Here is a 27,267-nt window from a genome sequence, read left to right as displayed (position 1 = left end):
GGAATGAGATGACTCTGCCCATGGCAGGGGTTTGGAATGAGGTGATCTTTAAGGTCCTTTCCAACCAAACCATTTGGGGATCCTGTGGCACCTTCTCAGTTCACCCAGAGCCTCTCCCCATTGCATGTCCTAAACCAGCATCTCCTCACTGCAGCTCCTGGGAGTTCAAGGAGCATTTGGACAACGCTCTCAGGCTGGGGTTTTGTCCAATCCCACAGGGTGAGATTGCTGGGCTGTCCTGTGCAGGGCCAGGAGTTGGACCAGATGATCCCTGTGAGCCCCTTCCAACTCAGGGTATTTCATGGAAGACTTGGATGAGTCCTGCCCTCAGTGTGACACGAGGCACCAGTGCTGAGCTCACCTTGTGTGGGGCTCTGCTCCTTCCCACATTCTGCATCTTTGCTCCTCAAACAGCCCCTGGCACCCAGACTGTGGCAGTGGATGGAGGTGAGCTGGGACCCTGGAGCTCTGGCACTTCCCAGGAACTAAAGCAGGCAGGCTGTGGATGCAGCCTGCCCAAGCAGGACACAGGCATGGGGGGAGCAGGAGGAGTTTCTGGCCAGAAGGGAATACACGATGCAGGAGGATTCTGCTAAATTAAAAATATATATTTGTCTTTACTGGTACAACAGAAGCTAGGGGAGCAGGCAAGAGGAAAGTGAGAAAGCTTTATTTAATTAGATTATAAGGCCCCAAAGGCTTCAGACTCATAAAAAAATGAATTGATTTTTGTAATTGAGGATGGGGTTTCTGCCAAGTGCTGCCTTAATGAGTATTTAGGTTTTGCCTCCTAAGTTAGCAGCACCAGGCAAGGGCAGCTATTCAAGCCACCCCTCACCAGAGTCCTGAGCTTGGGAACAGGAGCTGCCTGCTGCAGGTGGGAGTGTTAACCTGCCTTCCCAGGAAGGGACATCATGTGTCCTTTCAAGGCAGCTTATCCAGGTCTCTTGGTATTCTCTCAACATGAAAACCCTCCCTCTTCCCCAGAGCCCACAGGCAGCTTTCTCCAGGCATGGCTGTGGAAACTGAGGCAGCAGATAATCACAGAGCTGTTTTTCCTCACAGTACAAAGAATTAATTTGCTGCAGCAGCTGAGGCAGTTTGGTGGCTCCCTCCTTGGGGATGGTGGCACAGGTGTGTGGCACTGGAGCCAGCCTGTGCCACCCTGCCTGGGGAGGTGTCTCTCCTTAAAGCTCAGCACCTGAGCACGGTGAAAGGGTGCTTGGTGCATGCACAGCTGGGACCTGCCCCTGCAGGAGCCACAGGACTCCAGGGAGGGCATTATCCCTCATCCCAACCCATAGGACTGTCTGGAAAGAGCAAGAGATTTTTTATCCAGACTTTTGGACCTACTTCCTTTAGCCCCTACAGGCTTCCTCCAGAGTCTTTTCATTCTTGCCTGCAAGAATGGGGAGAGTTCAGTGTGCAGAGGTGGCTTCAGGATTTCCTGAGTGCCCCCGCTGTGAGAGCTGGGATAAATCCAAGAGGAGGTGATTCCAAAATGCCTGCTGGGAATGTTGATCCAGAGCTACCTGGGGCCCAGGTGAAAGGCAGGAGGTTTGGATGTGCAGCATCACAGCAAGATCACAGCTTGATAGCAGCACCTAAAGTGCAGATGTGTCACTGTGGCTGCCATCAGAGCAGAGAAGTGGCCACAAAATTCCAGCAGCTCCTGGTAGATGTAGGGAATGGTCCTGTAGCAGAAGCCTGTGCTTTAGGAGCTGGATATTTTCTGAAAGCAGGAGAGCAGGAAATCCACTGCTCTGCAGATAAGAGCAAACTGCAAGGAGTGCACCTCGGGGGCCTTGGGGACACTGTGCTTTTAATTTTACACAGAGATTGCCAGGGTCAGGCTCAGGGCTGCAGCTTGCACACTTTGTCCCCTGCAGCAAACCCAGCTGCCCCTCCTCATGTGCCACTGTGTCATTGGGTCACTGCTGAACCAGGCTGAGCCCTGCTCATCTCCTGAGCCTCTTCCATCCTCACAGCACACTGAGTTCTGGCAGGCCCCTCTGGCCTCTCTGTGCTTCAGTGAAGCCTCAGTCCAGCACGTAATGCATCTGTTCACAAAGTCATTGTCTGATGCCCAAATGTAATGATGTCTAAGGAGCTGGAGAAAAGCCCTGAGAACACCTAAAAAGAGGCAGATTGCAGCCTGGTGCAGCAGCTCTACTCTAACCTTGCCCCAAAATCTGATGCAGGGCATCTTGGAGGTCGGGGGAGCCTTTTGGTGCCAGAGCAGGTGTGGTTAAAACACTGTCCTGGTGCAATTACATCATCCTGATGAGCTTTTTGTTCTTTTTGTAATTCCCCTGAGGAGAAGCTGCATCCTTGTCCCCATAAAGCAGCTTCCCATCAGTTTAGGAGTGTGCCTGTTAGAGTCCCTCCTCAGGGAAATCCTCTCCTCTCACCGTGGTTATCCAGCACATCCATTAAGGGCAGCTCCAGCCTCTGCACAGGAACTGCAAAATGGCTCCACCAGGGTTTCACTTGCACTTTCTGGACAACTTGCTCTGTTTTCCAAACAAGTCAGCTTCAACGTTTCAGGCTGCTCAGAGGCATTCGTGCTTGGAGGGGCCAGATCTGGCCATGTCACAGTGAGATGTGGAAGCGTTTGCAGCCCAAATATACTCAGCAGGGCTGGGCAGGAGCTCTGTGGTTTTCATGTGGGTGTTTGCAGCAGAAGCATCAGGGCTGGGGCTGCTGTCCCAGGCTGGGAGGCAGAGAGCAGCAGACTGAATTCTTCTGTTTAACACAAAGTTCTAATGCAGATCAGACCCAGCCTTTCTGCTGGCTCTGAACCCTGGGGGCTGAGCTCAGCTGGAGATGTCTGCATTTGGGTGAGCTGAGTCTCACTCAAAGTGCTTTTCCATGTATTCAAGCCAGTTCTGCTATATCCAAGTTCTGCTGTGTTACAGATAATGATAACTCAACAATCCTAACAGAGCAGCAAAATCCTGCTTTTCCTTTAGTGGTTCCATCCTGGACTGTAAGTTCTGAGTATAAATATGCAACTAGATTTTCTGCCATTTCTGCACCCTGCTGAGTGCAGCCTGAGCAGGCAGCACATCAGTACACAGGTGTGATGGACCCACCAAAAATGCAGGTGTGCCCCACACCATCTTTCCTTGAGTGCAAGATGCTGGAGAAAGGAGAGAGTGGTCATGCTGCCTGCAAACCAGACACCCTTTCCAGAGAACACAATGAGTGTGACTCCTCCAGCATGGAAGAATGATGAACTGTTGGTGCCTCCTTGGTTTTCTACAGCTTCTGAAAACAGGCAGTTTTCAGAAGGTCAGTGATCATCTGTTTGCCTTTGAAAGATTTACATAGCCCACACTTCTTTTGTAGGAATGTTTTCTGCAGTTTTGAAAGGAAAAGTGGAAATTTTGGGCTAAACCACATTAAGAATGGCTTGCTGAAATGAGCTTATGGGCAGAGTGTTCACTAGGAAAAGGGCTGATGTTCACAGCCTGGTCTGAGAGGGGGTGATTTTCCTACAGCATTGTCCTGCCTGTTCCCCTGCAAGGCTTCCTCTGTCCACTTTGCCTCTCAAATACCTTGATTTGGTCCTGGTGATGTATTAAAGTCCCTTCATGTTAGATCTCGTGTTCTCAGGCCGTTCCTCTGGGCAGACAGCTTTATGCCCAAGTGGAGCTGCTGACTTTAGTGGAATTGCCACATTTCGTGCCCTAACACCCTCTAATTCCAGGCAGGGAAGTTTCAGCCCTGTTGGCTGTCAGCAAATCTTGTCTGAGTCTGTGTTTTCAAGCCAAATAAGTGCATCTCAGTGTGATTTGGGTGAGGGAAGCTGTTCTTGCTTCCCTTCACTGAGATGAAAATAGAAAGTCCCCACTGGTGACAGCTGCCCAGCTGCTCCCCTCACAGATGGATGGCTTGCCTTGGCTCCAGAGTGGACACTGGTTGATCCTGTGTTCTGCTTTGCTTGCTGAAATCACTCAGAGCAATCAGTCCTATCTGGGCTCCCCAACAGCCTTTTCTGGACTCAAACATCTTGAGCAGTCAGGGTTTCTGCTGCCCATCCGTGGGTGCCTTGCAGCAGTGCTGCTCTTTGAGCTGGAATTGCAAGGCTGACACGGTGACAGCAGCATCCAGGAGCCTTGAAGCAGGTTCTAACAGTGGTGGAAAGTTGGCACCACTTAATTAGTGGTTTGTCTTAGATTTTTTTTGTTTTTTCTTAGAGTTAGGATTAAAAAATACACAAAGGGAATGGATTTTTTTGTGTTTGGGCTTGGTTGTTTGTTAAATTTTATTTAAAAGTACAGAACATTCAGCAACACTTTTAGTTACTTGTCAGAAGGGGGTAAAATGGAGGAAAATTTAGTTGCTACAAGGTCTCTTTAAGTTAAATAGTTCAATAGAGAATTAACACTTATTTATTTTTTAACCTAATAATTAACTTTTTGTAACTCTTAGTGTGACACTAATTGACTAACAAGAAACTACTACTTGAAATTCATGAAGATGAACACTGAAAGAGACTACTTAAAATTTTTCATGTTGTCCCATACCTATTACTATATTGCAAAAACTTCAAATTTACAAAAATTACAAAGCACACACTTTTATTTAACTACACACCCATGATTTTAACTTCATTACTCAAATTTTGAAGCCTTCTCCAAGGCCTCAGGTCAAAAGCAGTGTTCTCCAGGGGGTCAGTGCCAGAAAGCACAGAAAGCTCAAAATCCCCCAGGTTTGTGGGATCTAACTGCAGGGGTTTGTCTCGAGCCTGGAGGATGTGGGGATGTGCACAGAGCTGTGCTGGCAAGCAGAAATCATGCTGCAGTGATGGCAGGGAGAGCCCTTTGGAGAGCAGGGCTGAGTCTCTGCTGGGCAAAACAAGGATCATTCCTCTCTGCCAGGGGTCACCCTCCTCACAAGTTTCTCCTTTATTCACCCTGAGATAGTCCAGGGTGGAAATGAAGATCTTTGATAAGTTTGTAGATGTGTATAATGACATCCACAGTGCTTGCTCTCTCTTTCTCAAGGAGGATCCCCTCTTTTACCCTCCTGTCTCGCTCCCAGCAACGCCAGCAGGTTGTTCCTGGTGGTTCCCTGGGGATGAAGGAGTGCTGTGTGGAGACAATGGGAGATTTCACACTCCCACTGACGAGTGAGGAGTCATCTGGTGTTGCAGGTTGCTGCGCATCAGTTTTGCACACCACCAGCTGGCTCCAAAGCAGCTTTCTCTGATGTCAGCACCCACCACAGTCTGTTTGCTGTCGTCCCTCTCTCCTGACAGCTTTGGGAGATGCTCAGGAACACCTTGCTCCCTGCTCTCTGGGTCACCCTGAGCTCCCAAGGAGCCCAAAGCCATCTCTGGGCATTCTGGGCATCTGGACTCACAGTGCTGCTGGTCCCCACACCCCTTGGGCTGGATCTGTCTGCACATTGTCCAGCAGCTTCTGTGCTCAGAGGATCTCTGTACATTTCTGATGTGCCCCTGGTCCTCATCTCTGAGCTTTATGGATGGTTTGGAGCATGAAGGGAGTTTTCCTCCCTTCCAAAGCTCAATTTCATTCTGCAGTACTGGTCTCCATCCCTCTGGATGTTTTTTTCCAGGGGACAAGCAGGATGGGCTCGCCTGCTGCCTCCTGGAATCTTGCAGCGAGGCGTTGCATGGGTTTAGTGTAGACAGACAGCATGGCAGGAATTTCCTTTTCTGGGGTCTGAGTCAGCTGCCAGCCTTGTCTTATTATTTTGGGTACTGGGAGAATGTGGGGAAGGAGGATCAAGGAAAGGGAGGGAAAGAGAGGGGAAGAAGCTGTTTCCATTTATGGGTTATGAGAAGCAGTTGCAATGTTGTGGATTTTTATGGAAGGTAACTCTGGCTGTGGGGAAGGCTGGGTTTTAATGAATTCAATTACGATGCTGCACAGAACTGAGTGGAAAGGCCCCACAAACAGCCTGGTTTTGTATAAAAAACCCCCAACCCTATAAACAATCAGACTATAAACTCCCCCTCCAGAGAAGGTGAGCACCAGAGCACAGAGGCACAGGTGAGGATGGAGCCAGCTCTGAGATGAGCCCAAAACTCCTGTCCTGAGTTGGACTCAACCCAGCATGTGCTGATTACAACATGGGCTGTTTGTACTGCACTGAGGCAAGGCTGGAGCCACTGGGACTCTTCTGTTACCCAGAACAGGCATCCTGCTCCCAAAGTTTTCTCTGAGCTCTGGGAGCTGCCTGGAGGGGAGGTGCCAGGGCATGAAAGGCTCTACCCCTTCTCTCCACCTTTTCTGCCATGCCAGGAAAGAGCTGGCTGGGATCCTTTGATGTCCCTGTGATCCCCTTACAGCTGCAGGCTTGAGATCTGTGCCTTGGGCTCCTGCAGCAGACAAGGACCTTGGCCAGACCCACTTAGTGGGGAGCATTGTGCTGGAGAGGGAGGAACAACATCCTTTGGGAGCTGCCCTTCTCCTCCTTGCCCCAGGACACAGTGAAAATTTGCCCTCCTTTGCTGTTCCCTCTCTGGAGGCTCCTGGTTCTGCCTGAGCCACAGGAGGATTCCTGAATTGTAGGGAGTTTCTGCAGGAGCAGTCCACAGGGAGCCCTGCAAGGTGTCCAAGGGGTCAGGGTTTGCTTTGCAGGAGGGGGGATCTGAGGATCAGACCTCACTGAGTGCAGCAGGATCTTTGTCCTCCCGCAGTCAGGCTGGGATGGGGTTTGCAAGGAGGAAGATTACAGACCTGTTCCAGGAAGATTACAGACCTGACACGCTGTCTGGGGCACAAGGACATTCAGGTCCATGTTCATCCACATCCTGCCCCTTCTGCCTCAAGCTCACCCTTCTCCTGGCAGACCCATGAACTCATCATCCCTGTGCTTTGGGCTATTTTTTGTGGAGGTTAAGTGACTCCTATCATGTCACCAAGATGTAAAGTGAGCGTGCAGTCACAGAGCCACAGAGCACAGAACCACAGAGCCACAGAACCACAGCCACAGAACCACAGAACCACAGAGTCACAGAGTCATAGAGCCACAGAACCGGAGCCACAAAGTCACAGAGCCACAGAACCGGAGCCACAGATCCACAGAACCACAGAGCTACAGAACCACAGAGCTACAGAACCACAGAGCTACAGAACCAGAGATCCAAAGAGCCATAGAACCAGAGAAAGACAGAGCCACAGAATCACAGAGCCACAGAATCACAGAGCCACAGAATCACAGAGCCACAGAATCACAGAGCCACAGAATCACAGAGCCACAGAGCCAGAGCCACAGAACCACAGAGCCACAGAACCACAAAGCTACAGAACCAGAGATCCAAAGAGCCACAGAGCCAGAGAAAGACAGCCAGAGAAACACAGAGCCACAGAATCACAGAGCCGCAGTCACAGAGCCACAGAACCACAAAGCTACAGAACCAGAGATCCAAAGAGCCACAGAGCCAGAGAAACACAGAGCCACAGAACCACAGAGCCACAGTCACAGAGCCACAGAACCACAGAGCCACAGAGTCACAGAGCCACAGAAACACAGCCACAGAACCACGGAGCTACAGAACCACAGAGCCACAGAGCCACAGAGCCAGAGCCACAGAGCCAGAGGCAGGGAAGGTTGGAAGGGCACACAGTTGCTCATCTGGTCCACCCTCCCTGCCCCAGCAGGGCCATTCCAGAGCTCAGGGCACAGGAGTGTGTGTGTGACCACAGCTCTGGAATATCTCCAATGAGAAAACTCCACAGGTCTCTGCTCAGGGCTGGGCACTGCCCACGGCAAAATTTCTGCCTCCTGTGCAGGGGAAATTGCTGGGATCAGTCCCTGCCTCTTCCTCTGGTGCCATTGCTGGGTCCTGGAGCAGAACCTGCACACAGGGACACCCGGGGACACCCAGGGACACTCAGGGACACCCGGGGACACTCAGGGACACCCAGGGCTGAGGCCCCTTTCAGCTGGGTTTCCTCTCCAGGCTGGGCAGCCCCAGCTCCTTCAGCCTTTCCTGGGCACTGAGATGCTCCAGGTGCTTTTTCAGCTCCACTGGACCTGCTCCAGGAGCTCCAGGTTCCTCCTGTCCTGAAAAGCCCAGAGCTGGACACAGTCCAGGCTTTCACCCCTTTTCACAGGCTTGAGGTCATGGTTCTGTTTGCCCTGTGAAGGGGGCAGTCAGGTTTGCATGGTGCACACCCAGGGCAGGAAGGCTCAGTGCACAAAGTGCTGCCCAGCCAAGGTGTCAGTACAAGGAAAGAAACATGCAAAAAATACTACATATATTCTTTCCCCACCCCCTGTTTTAATAACTGCAAACAGGAAAGCTGTTAAGGATTTTAAGACTCAGCTTTATTGTTTTCTATAGGCAAAAATCTGCTGTTGTTTCCCCAGGATGAAGTTTAGCAGGAATCATTTGGATCTCAATGTGTCCTAATTGCTCTGGGGACTCTAATAAAAATTCAAAATAAGGAGCTGTAGGATTTGCTTTAAGAAAAAGTATGTTCCATGCACAGTGATTTCTGATTACCCATAGGCTCTTTTTTTAGCATGTAGCTGGTTTATTTTAGTCTCTGGGATATGTTTTATCCACAGCCTCTTTTCCACATTGGAAGTGAAGGATGTAGGACCAGTTTGCACTGGCAGAGATGGATGGGAACCACTGGGACAGCATATTGTCCATGAGCAATGACCATCAGTACTCCAGGAGCTCTGCAAAGTGTAATTCTGGCATCAGTGAGTGCCTGGGGGCCCAGCCCAGCCCTGCTCTCATAGCCTGCAATGCTGCAGGTGACTTAAACTTGGTGTCATCAGGGAGGGACCTGCACAGAGCAGGGAGTGCTGCATCAGTCTTTGAATCTCGAGTTCACTATGCAGTGCTGCCTCCCCTGTGTTCAGACTGTAACAGAGCAGTAGAAGTGAAAAAAAAAACCAAAAAATTAGATAAAATCCAGAAAAGGGTAGCCAAAATACTCAGGGGGGTGGAGAAGCTGTTTTCTGAGAACAGGCTAAGAAGGCAGGGCCTACAATCTGGAGAGGAGAGGCTGAGAATGATATGACTGAGGTCTTCAAATCATATCAAAAACAAGCCCATGGGAGGAATAAATGGGGATTTTCACAATGAGAATGGTAGAAGGTTTTTATTTTCAGCCATGTTGAAAGGGCAGAGGTCAAAGCAGAGACATAAGAAGGAAGAAATGTGCTTCAAAAAGAAGAACCATGGCTGTGATCTCTCCATGTCTCTCCAGGATTGTCTCCTCAAAGAGCCCTGACCGTGCCCATGTGCAGGGTAATGTGTGACACCTGCCTTTTGTAAATTCACTGGTAAGTCAGGGCATAAAAGCACATCCATCCCTGTGCTGCAGCCACGCTGGGGGTGGGCTCTACAGCCTGCACATCAAATGGATGGGATCAAATGGATGGGATCTACAGCCTGGATATCAAATGGATGGGATCTACAGCCTGGATATCAAATGGATGGGATCTACAGCCTGGATATCAAATGGATGGGATCAAATGGATGGGATCTACAGCCTGGATATCAAATGGATGGGATCAAATGGATGGGATCAAATGGATGGGCTCTACAGCCTGGATTTCAAATGGCAGCTGGGCACGTTCCATTCCTGCTCACAAGGGACAGAACTCAGAGCACATGGTCCCTCACAGCAAATGATGTCACTTATAGGCATTTTAGCCTAAAAAGATCAACATGTCTTCCAACCCAAACCATTCCATGATTCTGTCTTTGCTAAGCTGGAGGGAAGGGGATGCAGAGCAGCAAGGAAAAGTGAGGCTGCTGCAGGAAGCAGCCTAGATCAGCATGAACTTGAGGAAAAGCTCATGCTTGACTAAGCAGCTGGATTCTTCTCCAAGCTTTCCTGTGTCCCAGCAGCCAAGTGGTTACACAAAACTGAAGTGGGAGCCTTTCCAGTTCCTAACGCAGGGAAGAAAATTAAAAATAAATCATTTCCCACCAGCCATTCAGCTTCAACAAAAGCTGGGACACTTCCAGAGCCAGTCCCTGAAAGAGCTGCTGTGTGGTTTCCAACCTTTCACAAAACCAGGGCAAACTTTGCTGCATCTCTGCCCAGCCTCTTGGGGACCAGTGCTTCCCTGCAGTGGATGCCAGCCCAGCTTTGATGACCCCACTGCAAATCCAGCATCATCCCAAAGCAGGTGATGGGATATTTCTGGTCTCCTTCCCTCCCAGCCAGCCCTGCCCTGTCTCCTCCTGGTCCAGGGGCTGTGCAGGACCCTGGGCAGAGTGGGGCTGGAGCAGGGAGTGAGTGGCTGTCCTGAATTGTTATCCTGTGGCACTGGGACCTCACAGTGAAGAGCTGGTGCTGCTGGAATTCTGATAAATGAAGGTGATAGCTGTTGGCTTGCTGAGTCTGGCCTGCACACCAGGGCAGCATGAGATGGCCTCAGGGATGGGGTCCCCAGCACCTTTAGCCTCTGTCCCATGTCTCCCACCAAGCCCCAGCTCTGGGAAGGAGATGGAAGGCCATGGTTAGCCATGGTCATGACTTCCCTTAGCCTCTCCTACAGCAATAATGTGCTCTTTCTAGCATGAATCCATGTTCTTCTGCTTGCATGGGCCCTACAGATTTGTCTGCTCCAAATCATGGAGCTCTTGCTTACCAACTGTCTACAGCCCAGCAGGGCCACTCTGTCTGCTCTGGTGACCAGTCCTGGCTGGGATGTGTGCCAGGTCACCCCCTTTTCTTACCAGACCCGTTTTTGAATGCTAACCCCAGTCAAGTTTGGGAGCCCAGGGCATGCAAGGGGTGCCCACCCTATTCCCAGGACCTGGGGAAGAGCAGTCACTTGGGAGGGTACCTGAGCCTGCAGAAGGGGCAAGACCAGTGAAAATCCACTGATGGGACCCACACTCCACTTTTCAATCCTTACCTGCTTCAGTGAGCACTTTGCAAAGCAGAAACAGAAGGAAGTGAGGAGGGACTTGGGGAATGTCAGCCTGCAGTCCGAGGCAGCCAGGCTGAGCAGCTTTGGGACAGTCAGAGGAGCCCCAAAGTGACCTCTGAACACCCCAGTGCTGCAGTGTGTCCTCTCTGTGGCAGCTTCAGAGGCTGAGCTGCACTTTGGTGCTTTCCAGAGCAAACAGAGCAGTGTTGAGAGTCTGGGTTTGGCCTTTGTCCAGAGCTGCTGACCTTTCTGCTGCAGGCAGATGTGGACAGTTGCAGCCAGCTGTTCCACCATCATTTGTCTTCAGGTTTTCCAAGCTGTGGCATCACAGCCTGTCTGCTCCTCCCTTTGCTCATCTGCCCTCCCCACACTGCTGGGGAGGCAGCAGGTCATGGATGAGCTGTAAGGTGGAGAGACCCTCTGCAGCTGCTGGGGGATGAGCTGGGAGTGTGGCAGGAGCTGGCTGCATACTCCAGTACAGGTCACCACCATGGAGAGCTGTGATCAGAGCCACAGCCTGTCACAATCCCATCTTGCAGCTCCTCTGGAGATTCTGGGAAGCCTCAGCCTCTCATAACCCGTGTGTGCTTCAAGTGACTGCCACTGCAAGCAAAAGTCGAGTAGTTGGTGACTTGTCTGGGAGTTTGTCATGGATTCCTACACCCTCAGCTTGTCTGCAAACTTTGGGTGCACACAGCAGGTGTGTGCCAAGCAGGTGTGTGCCAATGGGAGACTTGTAAAGGGGTTAGCTGTACTACCTAATTAGTGGCTTGTTTTCATTTTTTTGGTCTTTACTTAGAGTTAGGATTAAAAACATGAGGGAGATTAATGTTTTGTGTTTGGACTTGGTTGTTTAATAAATCTTAAGTTCTGCAACACCTCCAGCTACCAGCTAAAAGTGAGCAAAATGGAGATGAATCCAGCTAGTTACAAGGTCTTTTAAAGCGAAACAGTCCAATAAAGAACTAACACCTGTATTATTTATACTTTTGATCCAATAACTGAACACCTGTGACCCTCAGTGCAGCACTAATTGTCCAACCAAAAACTACTGCCTGAAATCATGAAGAAGGAAGAAGACAGAAAGGAGACAACACTCAAAATCCATCTTGTCTCATACCTATTACTATATTCTAAAACTCCAAATTCAAAACCCTTCACCATATGAAAGCACACACTTCTTTTCTAACTATATACCCGTGATTCTAACTCCATCACTCAAATTTGGAAGCCTTCTCCAAGGCCTCAGGTAAAAAGCAGTGATCTTTTGGAGGTCAGTGTCAGAAAGCACAGAAAGCTCAGAGCTCCCAGGCTTCTGGATTCCAACAGAGACACATAAACAAACCTCAAGGGTCAGGAGGCTGCAGGAGGCCTGGATTTCTCCTCCTGGCTGTGCTCAGCTCCCAGTTTTGCTGCACTGGAAGGTGATGGTGTTCCCAGCTCAGCAACAGCCTGCCAGGCCTTCCCTGGTGCCTCTTCTCCAGCAGGAACACAGGCCAAGGAGGAACATGACTAAGGCTTTAACTATTGATTCCTCAGCACTCCTTCCAGACCACAAACATTCCAGTGAGACTTCACAGAGGGTGAAACAGTAGTGTAATGCTTAACAACTGTAGTAGTTTGTATGTAATTTTAAAAATGGTGGGGTTTTTTCCTTTTAATATAAATAATGTAAGTTGCTTAAAGTTAGGAGGCATGGCTGGGACACCACACTTACTGAGGTTTGCCAACATTTCTTACTCAGGCTCATCTCCTAACTGCTTTTAGTTTCCTGTTTTCTGGTTGCATACAGCTGTGCCAAGCTTGAACTGCTGGACTGGAATTCAGCTTGGGTGGCTCCTACTGGAGTTTTTGGATGGATGGCAGGGAGATGGAGAATTTCAGTTCAAAGCCTTTTGGCTGTTTTTACAAAATTTCTCTCAAAACCCCCACATTATTCATCTCATACTAAGAAAAAGGCCAGCAAAGTTTTGCTGGAAAGATTCCTCCAAAGATTTGGGCAGTGGCTTGGTGTCACATGTCTCACATGTCTGTGTTATACCTTCACTTTGAGAAAGTCAAAATTTGGCCCATGTTGTGTTTTCAGTCTATTTTGGGATCACAGTGTGGTTCTGCTCAGGACAGTGTGGGTAGTTTTGTAAGTAAATTCCTGGAAGATGCTGCATTGGCTTGGCCCTGCTGTCAGTGCATGGGAACTCCAAGTGCCTGGGACTGATTTTCTCTCCTGGATTTGGTGGCCAAGAGATTTACAGTTTTTCCCTCTTAATTTGGGATGGCAGATGAACATGCTAGAGGAGACTTGGCCCACATGTGTGAACATGAGGACTGTCCCCGGGGCTTGTTTTGGGAGGGCTCAGCTCCTGCAGGTGGGATTCTGGGCTGCAGGAGGATGATGTGCTGGTGACCTGGGAAGTCTAGGCTGGCCCTTCTCTTGTCAGGCTGGTGGAGAATGAAGCTGAAGGCCTACAAGGGCAAGCCCAAGAGAGGAAATAAGCAGATCCCTCTGCAGGGACTCGGCACAGCCATCTGCTGCCAAGCTGCTCCATGGGCTCTTTGCAGCCACTGGAAAGCAGGTGGCACATCTGGACCCTGACCCACCATCACCTCCAGCAGCACACAGGCAGTGGTGTCCTGTCTTTCTGTCTCTGTTAACTCTGTGCAGGTGTCAGTGTGAGCTCAGGCAGGTGTCTGCAGGGGACACACCATCTGTGGTGACCTGACATGCTCCCCCAGCCTGGGGTCACCTCAGGGGGCTCATCACTGTCCATCCCTGCCTTGTGCAAAACACTCTGCAAGAGGAATGCTGCTACATCAATCACTTTGATAGCTCAGATTTGCTTGCATTTCGCTCAAAGACCTTTAATGTGGTTTGTGCTTGTTGGTGGGGCTGAGGAGGGGTTTGGGGGGATCAGTCCAAAACTCAGGTACCTCACTCTATGAATCTGATGGGTGAAATCTGGACACTCTGTGGGCTTACATCGACAAGTTTCTCCTGAAACCTGCAACCACAGAGTGCCTTTGCTCCACTTTAGCTGGTTGAGGGGAGCTTTGTAAGGAAAGCTGTCAGAAGTGTGAGGAATACTCCTGCACTGCTGTGTCGGAAAACCCCAGAGAACCAGAGCACGCTGAGGAAAAAGCACTTGCAGTGCCCTGCCAAGGGGTCTGGGAAACAGCCTGATGGGGAGCAGCAGGAAACAGCAGGGTTGTCTCTCTGACCTGGGTGTGACTTTCTGTGCTCCCTTGTTGCAGGCAGGGGCCATGCCGGGGTCGGCTGCGATAGGGGCGGCGGTGCCGCGCGCGCTGTGACTGCGAGGGATGCTCACGGATGTGCGTGGAGAACAGGTAAAACTGCCAGCACTGCCTCCAGGAGGGACCTGCCCCACCTCAGCACCGTGCAGCCCTCAAGGAGTGCCTCACCCCGTGCTCTGAACTCGCCAGCCCATCACAGCTCCCAGCCTTGGGGAGCAGGACATGGAGAGCAGGGTCTGAGGTCCAGGATTGCCTGGGCTGTGGGACGGGAGCAAAGCCAGGCAGGAATTGAGTTCCCCTTGGGATCTGTCCTGCTCTGCAGCCACTCAGCATGTACCTATGTGCATCTGCCCTTAGCCAGGCCACAGAGGGGTGTTTGGGCCCAAATCCCTCCCCTCCCTTGCTCAGGTGCAGAGGAAGCTGCTGACACCTCCATGGGCTGAGGTGCTCTGTCAGAGCAGAGGCAGCTGCAGTTCTGCACCCCTTGTTAACAAGAACTGGCAGAGCCCTGGCCTGGCCAAGCAATTAGTGATTTTACTGATGATGAGAGCTTCAGCTCAGCAAGTGAGAGCACCCAGAGTCTGTTGCTGAACCTGGGCACCCTCCAGGCTGCTCAAAGGTGGCTGAGAGGGAAACTAAGGCAGGGAATTTGAATGGTCTGCTTCAGATGTGAGTTAGAGGAGAGCCCCAGAGTCCTGTCTGCCTGTTGGCACTGGTTAGCCAGGCTTCCTGTGCAGGTGAACCACAGTCACATCACCAAATGGTTTGGGTTGGAGGGGACCTCAGAGATTATCCTCCTACCCCCTGCCATGGGCAGGGACACCTTCCACTAGCCCAGGCTACTCCAAGCCCTGTCCAACCCGGCCTTGGACACTTCCAGGGATGGAAAAACCACAGTTTCTCTGGTCAAGCTGTTCCAGGGCCTCACCACCCTCACAGGGAAGAATTTCTTCCCAATCTCTAATGCAGCCTCTGTCAGTGTGAAGCCATTTGCCCTTGTCCTGTCACTTAATCAAAGTCCCTCTCCAACTCCCTTGGAGTTCCTTTAGTTTCTGGAATGGGCTCTGAAGTCTCCCTGGAGATTTCTCTTCTCCAGGCTGAACAGCCCTATGAAGACAGATAGTATTTTTAAAGTATCTGTGAAGACACATATTGCTTAAAAGCAAAATCAGCTGTTACTAATGGCTCAGCCTGGGTGCCATGCAGAATACTCCTGCTTCCAGAAGGAATCATTTCTGGTGGCACTTGTCTGCAGCTGTGGGGGGTTTATGATGGAGTAAAGCTTGCACAGCACTGATGGTTCTTGTAAGACCTTGCAGACTTTGCGTCAGTGGGTCTATTTGCCAATAAAATGCCTTTTTGTCAAAAAAACCTACTTCTATCAGTGCAAAACATTGTCCTTCCCTCGCCCTACAGAGAGAGCATCCCAGGGAATATTCAATCAGGACACTTTTGCCGGAGTTTTAGCTGGCAGCCCGTGACACCCTTCAGCAGTACTTGTGTGTTGGGAAGGGAGAAGTGGTGCTCTGGCAGCGAGATGCTCTGCAGAAATGCTCAGTCAGCAGGGAGGATCACACAGGTTGGCACAGCACAGCTGCTTAGAATGGTTAGAAAAGAATAAATCACGCTTATGGCCTGTTTCACCTATTTCTCCTATTTCTGGAGGGCAGGGAACAGCATCCCAGCGAGTCTGGGAAATGCAGCCTCACCACGTTCCTGTCCCCAGCCCAGCACTGACAGCCTGTGTGGGACACGTCCCCTGTTCTGGGGTGCTCTGGGGTGATGGAGCAGCAGCAAAGGTGGGTGCCTGTGCCCCAGTGGCTCAGCACCACAACCAAACACCAGAATAGCCCTTCCCTGCTTTTACACTGAGGATGAGGGGTGTGGTGGAGGGTTCAACCTGCGTTTCTGCCAGCCCTTCCCGGTGTGTTTTCTTTCCTCTCTCTTTTACCTTTTTTCCTTTCTTTGCCCTTGCAGGTAGCCCCGAGGCGGAGCTGAGCGCGGCGAGCGGACCATGAGCGATCGCAGCCCCTCGCCGCAGCAGTGCCAGCCGCATTCCCTGGGCTCGCAGCCGTCCCCGCCGGCCAGCAGCGATGGGGACGAGCAGCAGAGCCAGCCTGCGGAGCCTGCCAGCGGGAGAGCCAGCCCCCGGCGCGATGCTCAGCCCTCCCGAGCGGAGGGGGAGCAGCGGGAACAACATCTGGAAGCGGTGACAGAGCCGGGCGAGAGGCTCGGCGAGCAGGGACAGGGGACGGGCGCTGCCAGCGACGGGGCCGTGCTGACCAACGGGGTGGACACTGCGCTGGACACTGCGCTGGACACGGGGCGGGAGCAGGACGGGGACACCGCCGGCCCCCGCAGCCCCGAGCTGGGGGACAGGGGCTCCCCCGGGCTGGGGACAGCGAGCGGGGCTCTCCGCAAGGAGCACTGGCACAGCGCGCTGGGCTCCTCCGAGGCGCTGAGCGCGGACGAGGCGGAGGAGCAGTTCGGGTGAGTGAGCTGGGCTCGGGGCTGGTTTGTCAGGGTTGTTTTCGAGGCTCCTCGCTTCGGGTTACTCCACTCCGTCGCTTTGAGGAGCTGCAGCTGCTCTCATGGCTGACTGTGGCTTTCCGCTCTTGTTTCTCTTGGGTTTCTCGCGCATTTTTTCCCTGTTTGTAACGTTTTACTCTTTTTGCTCTCTGGGATTCTCGCACAGTTTTTTTCCCCGTTACAAACGCAGAAAGCTGTGATTACATCCAGTGTCTGCTCTCAGAGTCACTAAAGTGAAGGGGAAGCTTTTGGGATCTCGAGAGGAGCTGGTTGTGCTCACTTTGGGGGTGTCCCGCTTGCAAGTTGGAGATTGAACTGCAGCACTTACGGCAGAGTTTCCTGAGGTTAGCTTAGGGCAAGTACAACAGCCTGGGGATGCTGGAGAGCCAGGCTTGTCCAAGAGGCTGGTGTGCCCTGGAAGCCCCTGGCAGCATGGCTAGCTCTGGCAGTCCTGGGCTAGCAGGTGGCAGCTGTGTATCTGAAAGTGGGCACGGCACTGAGTTTCTCTCCTCTGCACCTGTGGCAGGTGTTACCAGCGCCTGGGTGACAGGAACAGCAGTGTGAGACAAAAGGTACAAATGTCATCCAATTCTCAAGTGCCTGAGACAAACCTGCACATGTATAATGTCCCCGAGTCCTCTCTTCTGGCAGCCTGGCTCACAGGAGAGCTCTCCAGGCTGGGCAGCACTCACACTGCTGTGGTGTCCACAGCTGATTTTATGCCTGTGCAGGTTTCTAGACCTCCATGGGATTCTGCAGGCTGGGGGCATAGGGGGAGTGACAGGGATGAGGAGAGGTTCTTCCCATGCCATTCCTGCAGGAGGGGTATGGATGCTTCCCTTTGCCATTAGAAATCAGCCAGGGCTCTGTGTTGGAGCCACCCGGGGCTGATGCCTGCTGTGAATTTTACAGCCCTGCCTGTGCACCTACCCCGGGGCAGGAGAGATGCTGCAAGCAGGAGGGGCTGAAGAAGAGCAGCAGGGGCTGTCCCAGAGGAGCATGGCTTTCTGAACAGGAGCTGTGAAGGGACAGGGTGGCCAAGGTGGCCTGGGGGTCACCTCCTAACCCTGGCCCCGTGCAGGCTCTGTGCTGAGCTGCACATTCCGAGCACTGTCTGGAGCAGAGTGGGTGCTGTGGGCAGAGCTGGGGAGCCACGCAGGGCTGACAGCAGGCATCCCTCCTGCTGTGTTTCTCTGCTGTTGAGCAGGCTTCTTTATAAAAATCTGGTGGTTTGTTCCACTCAAGAGCCCCAGCAAGCAGCAGCAGCACTGCTTCAAAAAGCACAGCTGAAGGTGTTGCAGAGGCAGTGTCCAGGGCAGGCTGCTGCTGTCTGGAGAGCTCGGGGAGTCTGTCCCCAGGCAGGTCCCACGAGCCCTGTGAGCTGTGCAGTCAGATCCTGGACAGCTGCAAGTCTCTCAGGTTTCAGAGGAATCATATTTGCTTGGTAGGTGGATCCCTGGCAGAGGCTGCAAGTTCAAGAGGAATCTAAGGCTGGTCAGAGAATGCTGCTGCAATCACTGGAAGTGCAATTATTTTAAGGTACTAGGGCATGAATTGGTAGAAGTGGCAGGCTGAGGATTTGGAGATGATGCAACCTGACTGGGGTCTGCCTGCAGAGTCCGTGATCTCGTGCTCTAAACATATTCACTTGGATAGCAAATGAGTCTTTTGGGAGGCTGAATGCACAAGGGACAAGTCACACGCTATATTCAAAGCAGAAGGGCAGCTGGAAAACTTCTGGGACACAGCTGAAGTCTGGGGAATCTGAAGATCGGGTTAGCTCACTGTGCTGGAGCTCATCAGTGCTTTGACCACCTATCTTTAGGGAAAATGGCAGGAATGCGTGGCTGGGCCAAGCACAGCATGGAGCTGCTCTGCTCTGACCGCATGGGCTGTCCAGCTCTCCTGGGTCAGCGTGGGTCAGGAAGAACTGACAGATGGACCAAGGCACCAGCAAGTTGCTGCATCACCTCCGAGTTTCCCCATTTTTTTCTTTACTCCCCTTTGGGGAATTGCTGTAATGACCCATTCTGGGTATAGGAGAACCTGGTCCAATGTTTTGCTAATGAGCAGTCGACTGTTTGTTCCTGATGACAAATCGTTTGTCATCATCTGCACATTGCTGCTTGTATGATGCATTTTCTCCCTGAATTTTAAAGTACTTTACAAGAAGGTGTTGAGTCTTGCTCTTCCCACTGGAATGGAGAATTAAAGGGGGAAGTGTCTTGAGTTACAATACAGGGTGTGATAAAAGGTATCTGTTCTATCACCTTCTGTTGAGGGTGGGGGCAGTGATCCTTATCTTAACAGCAGATATTCTGCTAATGGCCCATCCATTGAAACAAGGCGGGGCATTGTTCTTTATCTTTTCTCAACTCACTCTTCCTCCAAGAGTTATTTTCTGCTAATGGCCATTGAGTCCCACTGTGTGACTGATAAAATTACTGCATCCCATTGAGAAATGCTCCAGCCAGGGGGAAGAGCCCAACATTTCTTACCAAGATAAAAACAGAGGTTTTGGGACACTAAGGGAGCCCTTTTTCCACTGGACTCCAGAAAAAAAACCAGATTTCTCCACATCACCACTAAACCTCCAGAGGGAAACTGCACCTTGTACAGGAGCACTGCTCCAACTGAATCACATCTGTCACTGTAAGAGGACTCCAGCCACCATTTAAGCAAACTGCTGCCAACACCCTGCCTGATGGGGTGTCAGGTTGTACTCTGACTTTGTCAGGGCTTGGGGTTTGTTTCTTTGTAGTACTGTATTTCTATTTTAATTTCCCTAGTAAAGAACTGTTATTCCTAGTTCCCATATCTTTGCCTGAGAACCCCATAATTTCAAATTTAGAAGGAGGGGGTTTATATTCTCCATTTCAAAGAGAGGCTCCTGCCTTTCTTAGCAGGCACTTGTCCTCCAAACCAAGACAGGAAGTCATCCAAGGTCATGACTCCATGGTAGAGCTGGAGAAAGAACCCATGATTGTCCTCCTGAAGGTAGGTTAGTGCATCTGTGTGGGAAATGGTTGGTAAAAAAAAATAAGGAAATAGAACCAAAGATTGAGTGTTTGTGTTGCAGTTTGCATTAACTGAATCCCCTTTAAAACCTTTGTGGTTAATCCCATGGCATCTATTGTTTGTCAAAGCCCCATTTTCCTTTCCTTGTGGCTGTGCTGCCTAGAGATCTTTCACCTTCTCAGAAACCCCCAACACTGGCCCTGCTGGATCTCAGGGAGGTCACAGCTCTGCAGCCCAACTGCAAGATCCACCAGGGAATGGTACCCTCTACTTTCAGCCCCATGAACTCATAGAGAAAGAACAAAATTTTTAGCAGAGAAATCCTCACCTTTTGCTTGTAGACGCACTCAGCACCTGCAGTTTTGGGACTGCGGCTTTTGCCCACACATTTCCTCCCATGGCAACAAATAGCTGTCACAAAATTCACATTCCATCAAATTAAACTTTGCAGAAAAACTTTGCAGAAAGACTGCAGTGCAGAGGCAAGAAAGTCCTGGTTCCCATCATGTCCTTCTCTGGCAGGATCCTTGCTCTACCAGCACAGCAAACTTGTGATGGCAAGTTGAACATGGGTCAGCAGTGCCCTGGAAGCTGGGAGACACAACCATGTCCTGGGGGGCATCATTCTGGCCATGAAGGGCATTGTCCTACTCTGTTCTGGGCTGGGGTGGCCTCACCTTGAGCCCTGGGGCCGTTCTGGGCACTGCAATATGACAAAGATCTAAAGCAGTGAGGGAGTGTCCAAAGGAGGGACATGGGGATGGTGAAGGGCCATCAGGGGACATGCAGAAGACTGGAACAAGGTCTGTGGTGTGAGCAGTTAATAGAAATTATTCTGTACAGTGTATTGAAAGAGCAGGGCTGACTTGCTTGGGATTATGGCAATGTGGCACCTGCTAAGTAATAACCAGGAGTTATTCTGGCACTGGATCCAGTAGCAGTGTCATATGCAAAGTTTCCAGTTCAGAGGTCTGGCTTTTTATTGGGACATGACCAAATTAATGCTGGCTGGGCCTCTGGGATTGCTCATCACAAACCTGGTTTTTTTGCAGCTCTAGAATCTTGTAACAAAATTGGGAATCAAGCAGGTTATACCACAGAGAGATCCCAAGGGCCATTGTCACAGCAGCCGTTTCTTCTCTTCCCTCCCAGCTCCAAGTGGAACAGGGCAAGAACTGCCTTGACAGTATTTTCTACATTTCTCCTTTCTGTCCAGGTTTGCTTCTGGAGATGCCAAGCTGAGCTGCAGTGATGATGACAGGGAGCATTTCCAATTCAAAGACATCAGGGATGGCTTCAGCTCGACCTTCGAGAAGATTGTTGAGTCTGACCTTATGAAGGGCACCTACTACAGCAGCCTGGACTCTTTGGACGTGCTGTCCCTCACGGACGAGACAGACAGCTGTGTCAGTTTTGAGGCACCACTCACCCCACTGATCCAGCAAAGGGCCAAGGAGAGCCCCGAGCTCCTGGAGCAGAAACTGGCAGCCCAGCAGAGAGAAGCCCTTCACCACATGGCTGCTGATAAACAAGAGCTGGCAGCAGCCAAGCCAGCGGAGGGCGATTTTGGGAGCCCTCTCAGACACTCAATCACCAGCAGCAGGTCAGAGAATGTGCTGAGCCGGCTGTCCTTGAAGAGTATCCCAAATGGGTTCCACGTGGAAGGGTCAGAGGAAGATGCCACCAAGATCATTAACTCCATCAGGTAAGGCAGGGAGTGTTTTTGGACTTCTTATGAGATCCCAGTCCAGGAGCAAGGCTCAGAGGACAGGATTGAGTTGGAACTGCTCTTTCACCCCTTGTGCTTCCTCTCATGTGCCTTTGTGGTAGACAGACCAAACACCAGCAGGAAAACTTTCACCTCCCCCTGCAAAGCTCTTGGCAGGTTGGGGATGGTCAGGTGTCCTCCCAAATGCCTCTGAGGTGCAGGGAGACCTCAAGATTTCACTTGGGACAGGGTACCCCTGCAGAAGCCTCCCCAAAGGTTCTTCTGCAGGCAATGAGGGCATCAGCAGAGACTTCATCCTCTGCACCAGCTCAGACCCAAACCGTCACCCCTGGGAGGCAGCAGCTCAGCCATAGGGCACTTCCCTGCATGAGGAAGGCGGGTGATGAGCAACCAGGTCAGGGGAGAGCTGGAGCAAGGTCCTGTGTCCAGCTATCAGGCAGCAGTGAGTCACACTGCTCAAAAATGCATGAACTGGTGGCCTTGGGCAGGAAAATAAAGGGCTGTATCTGCACCTAGGTGGTGCCAGCAGGGCTGCTCGGAGCATTGTCCATAGGAACAAGGCCAGCAGGCAGCTACAGGGGAGCAGGGCACCAGTAAAAGCTGGTGTGCTGCCAGTCCCATTGACAAGTGCAGTTTCTCATCCTGAAATAACCTGAACTGAAAAGCGTAGCGTCTATGATTTCCAGGATGTCCATGGCTTGGAAAGAGCTTGGGGTCCCCAGTGGGGAGAGAGGAAGTTTAAAAGGTGTTGAGGCTGTTACTTTGTGTAGCAAGTAAGCAAAGCAGTTTGTAAAATTTTATGAAACTTTTACAAACTACTACGCTTTGATACATCCTCATTTCTCAGGGGAAGCTGCCCTCTCTCTGACCCTTTCCACCAATTTGGAATTACACTGCACTATTTAATTCGAGCTGAAGTGCAGGAGGGTTTGTCCAATGTCCAGTCCACAGCCATATCGAGTTTTTTCCATAAGTTTTTTGGTGAGGGCGAGAAGAAACTCAAATGTGGCATTTTCCGCGGGTTTCCCCGAGCCGCGCTGCGGCTCCCTGAGCGTTTCTTGTCTCTGCACAGCGATGCCAGCCTGAAGGACACCCTGTCAGACTCGGACTCAGACATGGGCAGCACGGAGCAGCTGGACCAGGGCAGCACGGACACGCTGGCCAACGGCTGCAGGGCGGACAGCGAGGCTGCCAAGAGGTTGGCCAAGCGCCTCTACAACCTCGAGGGCTTCAAGCGCTGCGACGTGGCCAGGCAGCTCGGGAAAAAGTACGTGGGAGCCAGCCCTGGGATGGGGGACAGAGACATGGGGGTGGGGAGAGCTGGGAGGGCAGGAAAAGGCAGGAAGGGGCAAGCCTGTGTGCTGGGGGGAGTCAGGGATGCTGGAGATCCTTCCAGTTGAAGCTGGAAGCCCAATGACCTTAAAATATGGGTCCTACAAGCTGCCTGTAGTATTTGTTGGGTGTAAGCATGGTATCTGCTCCACTTAATTAGTGGCTTGTCTTAAATTCCTTCTGTCTTCACTCAGAGTCAGGATTAAAAACATGAAGGACACAAATTTTTTTTATTCAGATTTGGTTGTTTATTAAATCTTACCTAAAGTAAAGAGAGTTTTGCAACACTTCTAGCTGCCAGCTAAAAGTGAGCAAAATGGAGCTGAATCCAGCTAGTTACAAGGGCTTTTAAAGCTAAACAGTCCAATAGAGAAATAACACCTATATTATTTATACTTTTGGCCTAATAACCAAATTCCCATGACCAGCAGTGCAGCACTGACTGTCCAACCAGAAACTACTGCCTGAAATCATGAAGAAGAAGGAAGAAGGCAGAAATAAAAAAACACCCCAAATCCTCCATCTTGTCCCATACCTATTACTATATTATAAAACCCTTACATTTAAAACCCCTCACCATGTGAAATCACACACTTCTATTTAACTACACACCAGTGATTTTATATTTGGAAGCCTTCTCCAAGGCCCCAGGTGAAAAGCAGTGTTCTCCAGGGGGTCAATGCCAGAAAGCACAGAAAGCTCAAAAATCCCAGGTTCCTGGGCTCCAACAATTGGGCAGTAAATGTCACAAGCTGCTGCGCACCAGAACCCTGAGCTTCCTGCCTTTGGGAGAGCCCAGCAAGACTAAAGCAATCCCCAGGCTGAAGGGTTTGGGAGCCAGACCTGCCTCTGCACTGGGCTCCCTGCCACTCCCTGGCTTTTTCATGTCTGCACCCCAAAATGTCCTCGCTGCAAGAGCCTCCCAGCCCAGTCTGTGCGAGGGTGGGAAGGGTTTGTTGGAGAGCCAGGGACACACAGGGAAGTCCAGGCTCTTCAGCTGGTAGATTTGCCTGGGTAAGGGAGAAGGGAAATCAAAAAATATTCAAAAGTGGGAGAGTTACAGAGATTTCTAAGAGACAGAGTAACAGTAAAAAGTGTAGCAGTAACAGATTATTTTAGGATGCCAGTGGGTGTGAAGGCACCAATCCCCATCATCCTTTGCCTGGATCAGATATAACCTGTGTTGCTGGGATTTATTTTTTTATTTTATTTTTTGTCCTTGGACTGTCTCCCCCTGTCCAGACCAGCAGAACACACCTGTTCTCAGCAAATACCCACACTTTCAGTACCAAGGCTTGTCTGTGAGTCCCAGCCTAGTGCTGGGACAGAAGGAGCCCAGGAATTGTCTCCCAGAGAGGCTCTTTGCATCACCTGGCAACATCCTCACTCTCCTCCTTTGCTGAGGTTCTTGTAGCAGGTGCATTGCTGGTTGCTCAGGTGTGTAGCATCCTTCTCCATTCTTTCAAATTTGCCATGGCAGCTCACTGAGGGGGGAAGTTTCAAGCCTTGTGTTTCTGAGTCTGTCCCTTTGCTATTTCCTGCAGTCCTCACACCTTGGGAGGCTGTTTGGTGACCCACATCTGGGAATTCACACAGCCTTTGAAATAAAAGTTTTGTTTTGATCATCTGGGTTTTGACATCTGAACCATTTCCTGGCATGAGACCTAAATAGAGCTGCAGACTCTTGGATCATGCAGGTGGATTGGCAGAGCAGAAAAGGAAATGGGGTGAAGATAGGTATTTATAGGTATTAATATAGCTGTTAAGTCAGTCTTGCTCACTTGAGACAATGTAAGACTGATCTCTAGTGCTGGGAGCAGACTAAGTTTAAGTGATGCTTTCAGGCCAGCTTTATGTAGGAGGGCTGTACAAAAAGTGAAATCTCACTTTACCACTTTTTTTTTTCTTTGTGATAATTGGCAATTAAAAAAAAAAGTAGTAAACCAAAGCCAAAACTATTAATCATTGTCAAACAGGCAGAAAAGGCTTGACAGACAAGGAAATGCAGATTGGTTATCTCCCCACAGTTTGTTTCCATCTGCCTCAATTCTGTGAAGTCAATCTAAACCCCAGAAATTACCATTTTCCCACTGAAGGGCAACTGAACTCTCCATGGAAGACTCTTGTTCCAGCATTGATCTCTCAGCTCCATCAGTGCCCACAGTCACAGCCTGTGCTGGGTGGACATTGAGCTGTCCCAGGCTGTGAAGGTGGCAGTGCCAGGCACTTCCTTGTAGTGTTTCCCAGAATTGTGGCCACCAAATCCCTGTGGCATCAGCCCAGGACAGTTCCACCCCAGTGCCCTGGGGTGTGGGGTCTGTCAGGGTCCCAGTCATGGGCAGCATGATGTGGGCACAAGGCCTGTTTTGTCCCTGTCTTGGTTTGAAAGAGAGGTGTTTGCTAGGACAGGAGCCTCACTTGAAATGGAGAATGTAAACCCCTTCCCTTCAAATTATTATAATTTTGAAATTAAGGAGCTCTCAGGCAAAGATATGGGAATAGGAATAACCGTTCTTTACTAGGAAAATTAAAATAGAAATACAGTACTACAAAAATACAAAAAAAAAGAAAAAAGAAAAAAAAACCCAACCCAAAACACTGACAGAGTCAGAATCCGAGATGACACTCCATCAGGCAGGGTGTTGGCAGCAGTGCCATTCCATGGTGGCTGCATCCTCCTGCAGTGACAGATGTGGCTCAGTTGGAGCAGTGCTCCTGTACAAGGTGCAGTTTTCCTCCCAAGGTGCAGTGATGATGTGGAAGGGTCTGGTTTTCCTCTGGAGTCCAGTGGAAAAGGCTGCTTTGGTGTTCCAAATCTCAGTTTTTCTCTTGGTACAGAGACTTGGCTCCTCCCCCTGGATGGAGCATCTCCCCATGGGATGATGGAATTTTATCAGCCATGCAGTGGGAGTCAATGGCCATTAACAGGAGAGATCTCCTGGAGGAAGGATGGGTTGAGGAAAGATAAAGAACACTGCCCCACCTGGTTTAACAGCTGGTGATACAATACATACACTCCTGGTCACATCCTGCATTGCAACTCAACACAATCCCCCTGAAATGAGCTTTTGCTCACACAAGCTTCTTATGGACCTGAAGTGGCCCAGGTGATACAAAAAGGAGCCCTGCTCTGCAGGGCAGTGGGATTCAGGCTGTGAAACAACAAATCTTTCCATGTCTAGGCACATGGGAATGGACTGGGAGCAAAGGCCAGGGCTCCAGTGTCCCCCTGGGGTGGCTTGTGACCCAGCAGGTCAGTCAGAACTCTTGGTGACTGCACCCTCCCCAAGTAGGCAGAGGGAGGGAGCATCAAACTGGGCTGTAAGGTGAGAGGAGCTCTGCAGAGGCTGAAAGGGCAGCAGCCAGAGGATGCCAGGCATGTCCCCACAGGAAATGCCTTGCAGGGCCACCAGCCAGAGCATGGCAGGAATGTCCCCATGGGAAATGCCTTGCTCTCCTTGTAGGAATGTCTCTGTCGTCATGGTAGAAGTGTCACCCATTCCTGCAGGAAGGGCTGGCACTGGCACAGACACAGAGGAGGGTAATTCCTGAGTGAGGAAACCAGAGCAAACACAAAAGCCTATTTTAGGGTGGGACACCATCCTACCCTGGCCACTGTTGTTATCCCTGGCTCTGGATCTCAGGGAGAAGAGTCCCATCCATGTCACTGAGTCCCTGGAGACACAGGAGTTTATTGTTTGCAGGGGTCTGGCTGCCCTCTGATGCTTTGTGACCCTGTCCAGTTCCCCTGCCTGGAACTCACTGAGCTCTCCTGCTCCAGTCTCCAGCAGCACCCATGTGCCACAGGAGCAAGGGGCTCTGGTGAGAGGGTGGGATGGGGATGGTTCAGTGGGAGGAGGAGGCACATCCAGCAGTGGGAGAGAGCCAGGTGTTGGAGGAGCACAGGCTGTCCCTGTGGGCTCCCCTGGCTGGTTTGGGAGGGGGCTCTGCCTGGCCAGCAGCACAGCACAGCACAGGGCTGCAGCAGGGTCTGTGTCTCCCATTCTCAGGTGGCTGGGGCTGGCTGTGGGCACATCAGGGTTTTTCAGCAGCATTCCAGGCCAGGAGCAAGTCTCCCAGTGTCTGAGATCATGTCTTGCTGGGATTGGGCTGGCCAAGGGGCAGCATTCTGCTGTTCCTCTTGTGGACAGTGTCTTCTTCCCTGACTAAGGGGCTGACCATTCCCTCTTTAATTACAGTAATGAATTCAGCAAGCTGGTAGCAGAGGAGTATCTCAGCTTCTTTGACTTCACTGGCCTGACCCTTGACAAAGCACTCAGGTGAGCTCTGGGATAGAGTGGTGGGATTTTGGGGTTTCCTCCAGGCTTGCCAGCACTGTGTGTTCCATCCATGTGACAGGAGCAGGGACTGCAGGAGATCCAGGCTGTCACTCAACCTTTGGTGTCATATTTGGCACAAGGCCTCCAAAAGTGGGCTTCAACAGGAGGGGCAGGGTGGAGAGCAGCTCTCCCAGCAATCCCATCCCATACAGAATCAGAGCAAGTGGGAGCATTTTTTTTTTTCCT

General features: G+C 51.0%; 1 protein-coding gene across 1 annotated transcript in view; it reads left to right on the top strand.

The window, feature by feature from the left end:
- PSD2 (pleckstrin and Sec7 domain containing 2) overlaps nt 1–27,267 on the top strand; it is a 57,155-nt gene that overhangs the window by 5,701 nt on the left and 24,187 nt on the right. The window contains exons 2-6 of the mRNA XM_033072914.2: nt 14,134–14,226; nt 16,111–16,623; nt 20,897–21,385; nt 22,482–22,676; nt 26,941–27,021. Coding sequence (XP_032928805.1) covers nt 16,148–16,623; nt 20,897–21,385; nt 22,482–22,676; nt 26,941–27,021 — 1,241 coding nt within the window. The 5' untranslated portion in view covers nt 14,134–14,226; nt 16,111–16,147. The remainder of the gene's footprint in view (nt 1–14,133; nt 14,227–16,110; nt 16,624–20,896; nt 21,386–22,481; nt 22,677–26,940; nt 27,022–27,267) is intronic.

This window comes from Catharus ustulatus, chromosome 15, assembly GCF_009819885.2.
Source record: "Catharus ustulatus isolate bCatUst1 chromosome 15, bCatUst1.pri.v2, whole genome shotgun sequence".
Lineage (NCBI taxonomy): Eukaryota > Metazoa > Chordata > Aves > Passeriformes > Turdidae > Catharus > Catharus ustulatus.
The sequence above is the reverse complement of the archived record's forward strand: the minus strand, read 5'-3'. Positions and strand labels throughout refer to the sequence as shown.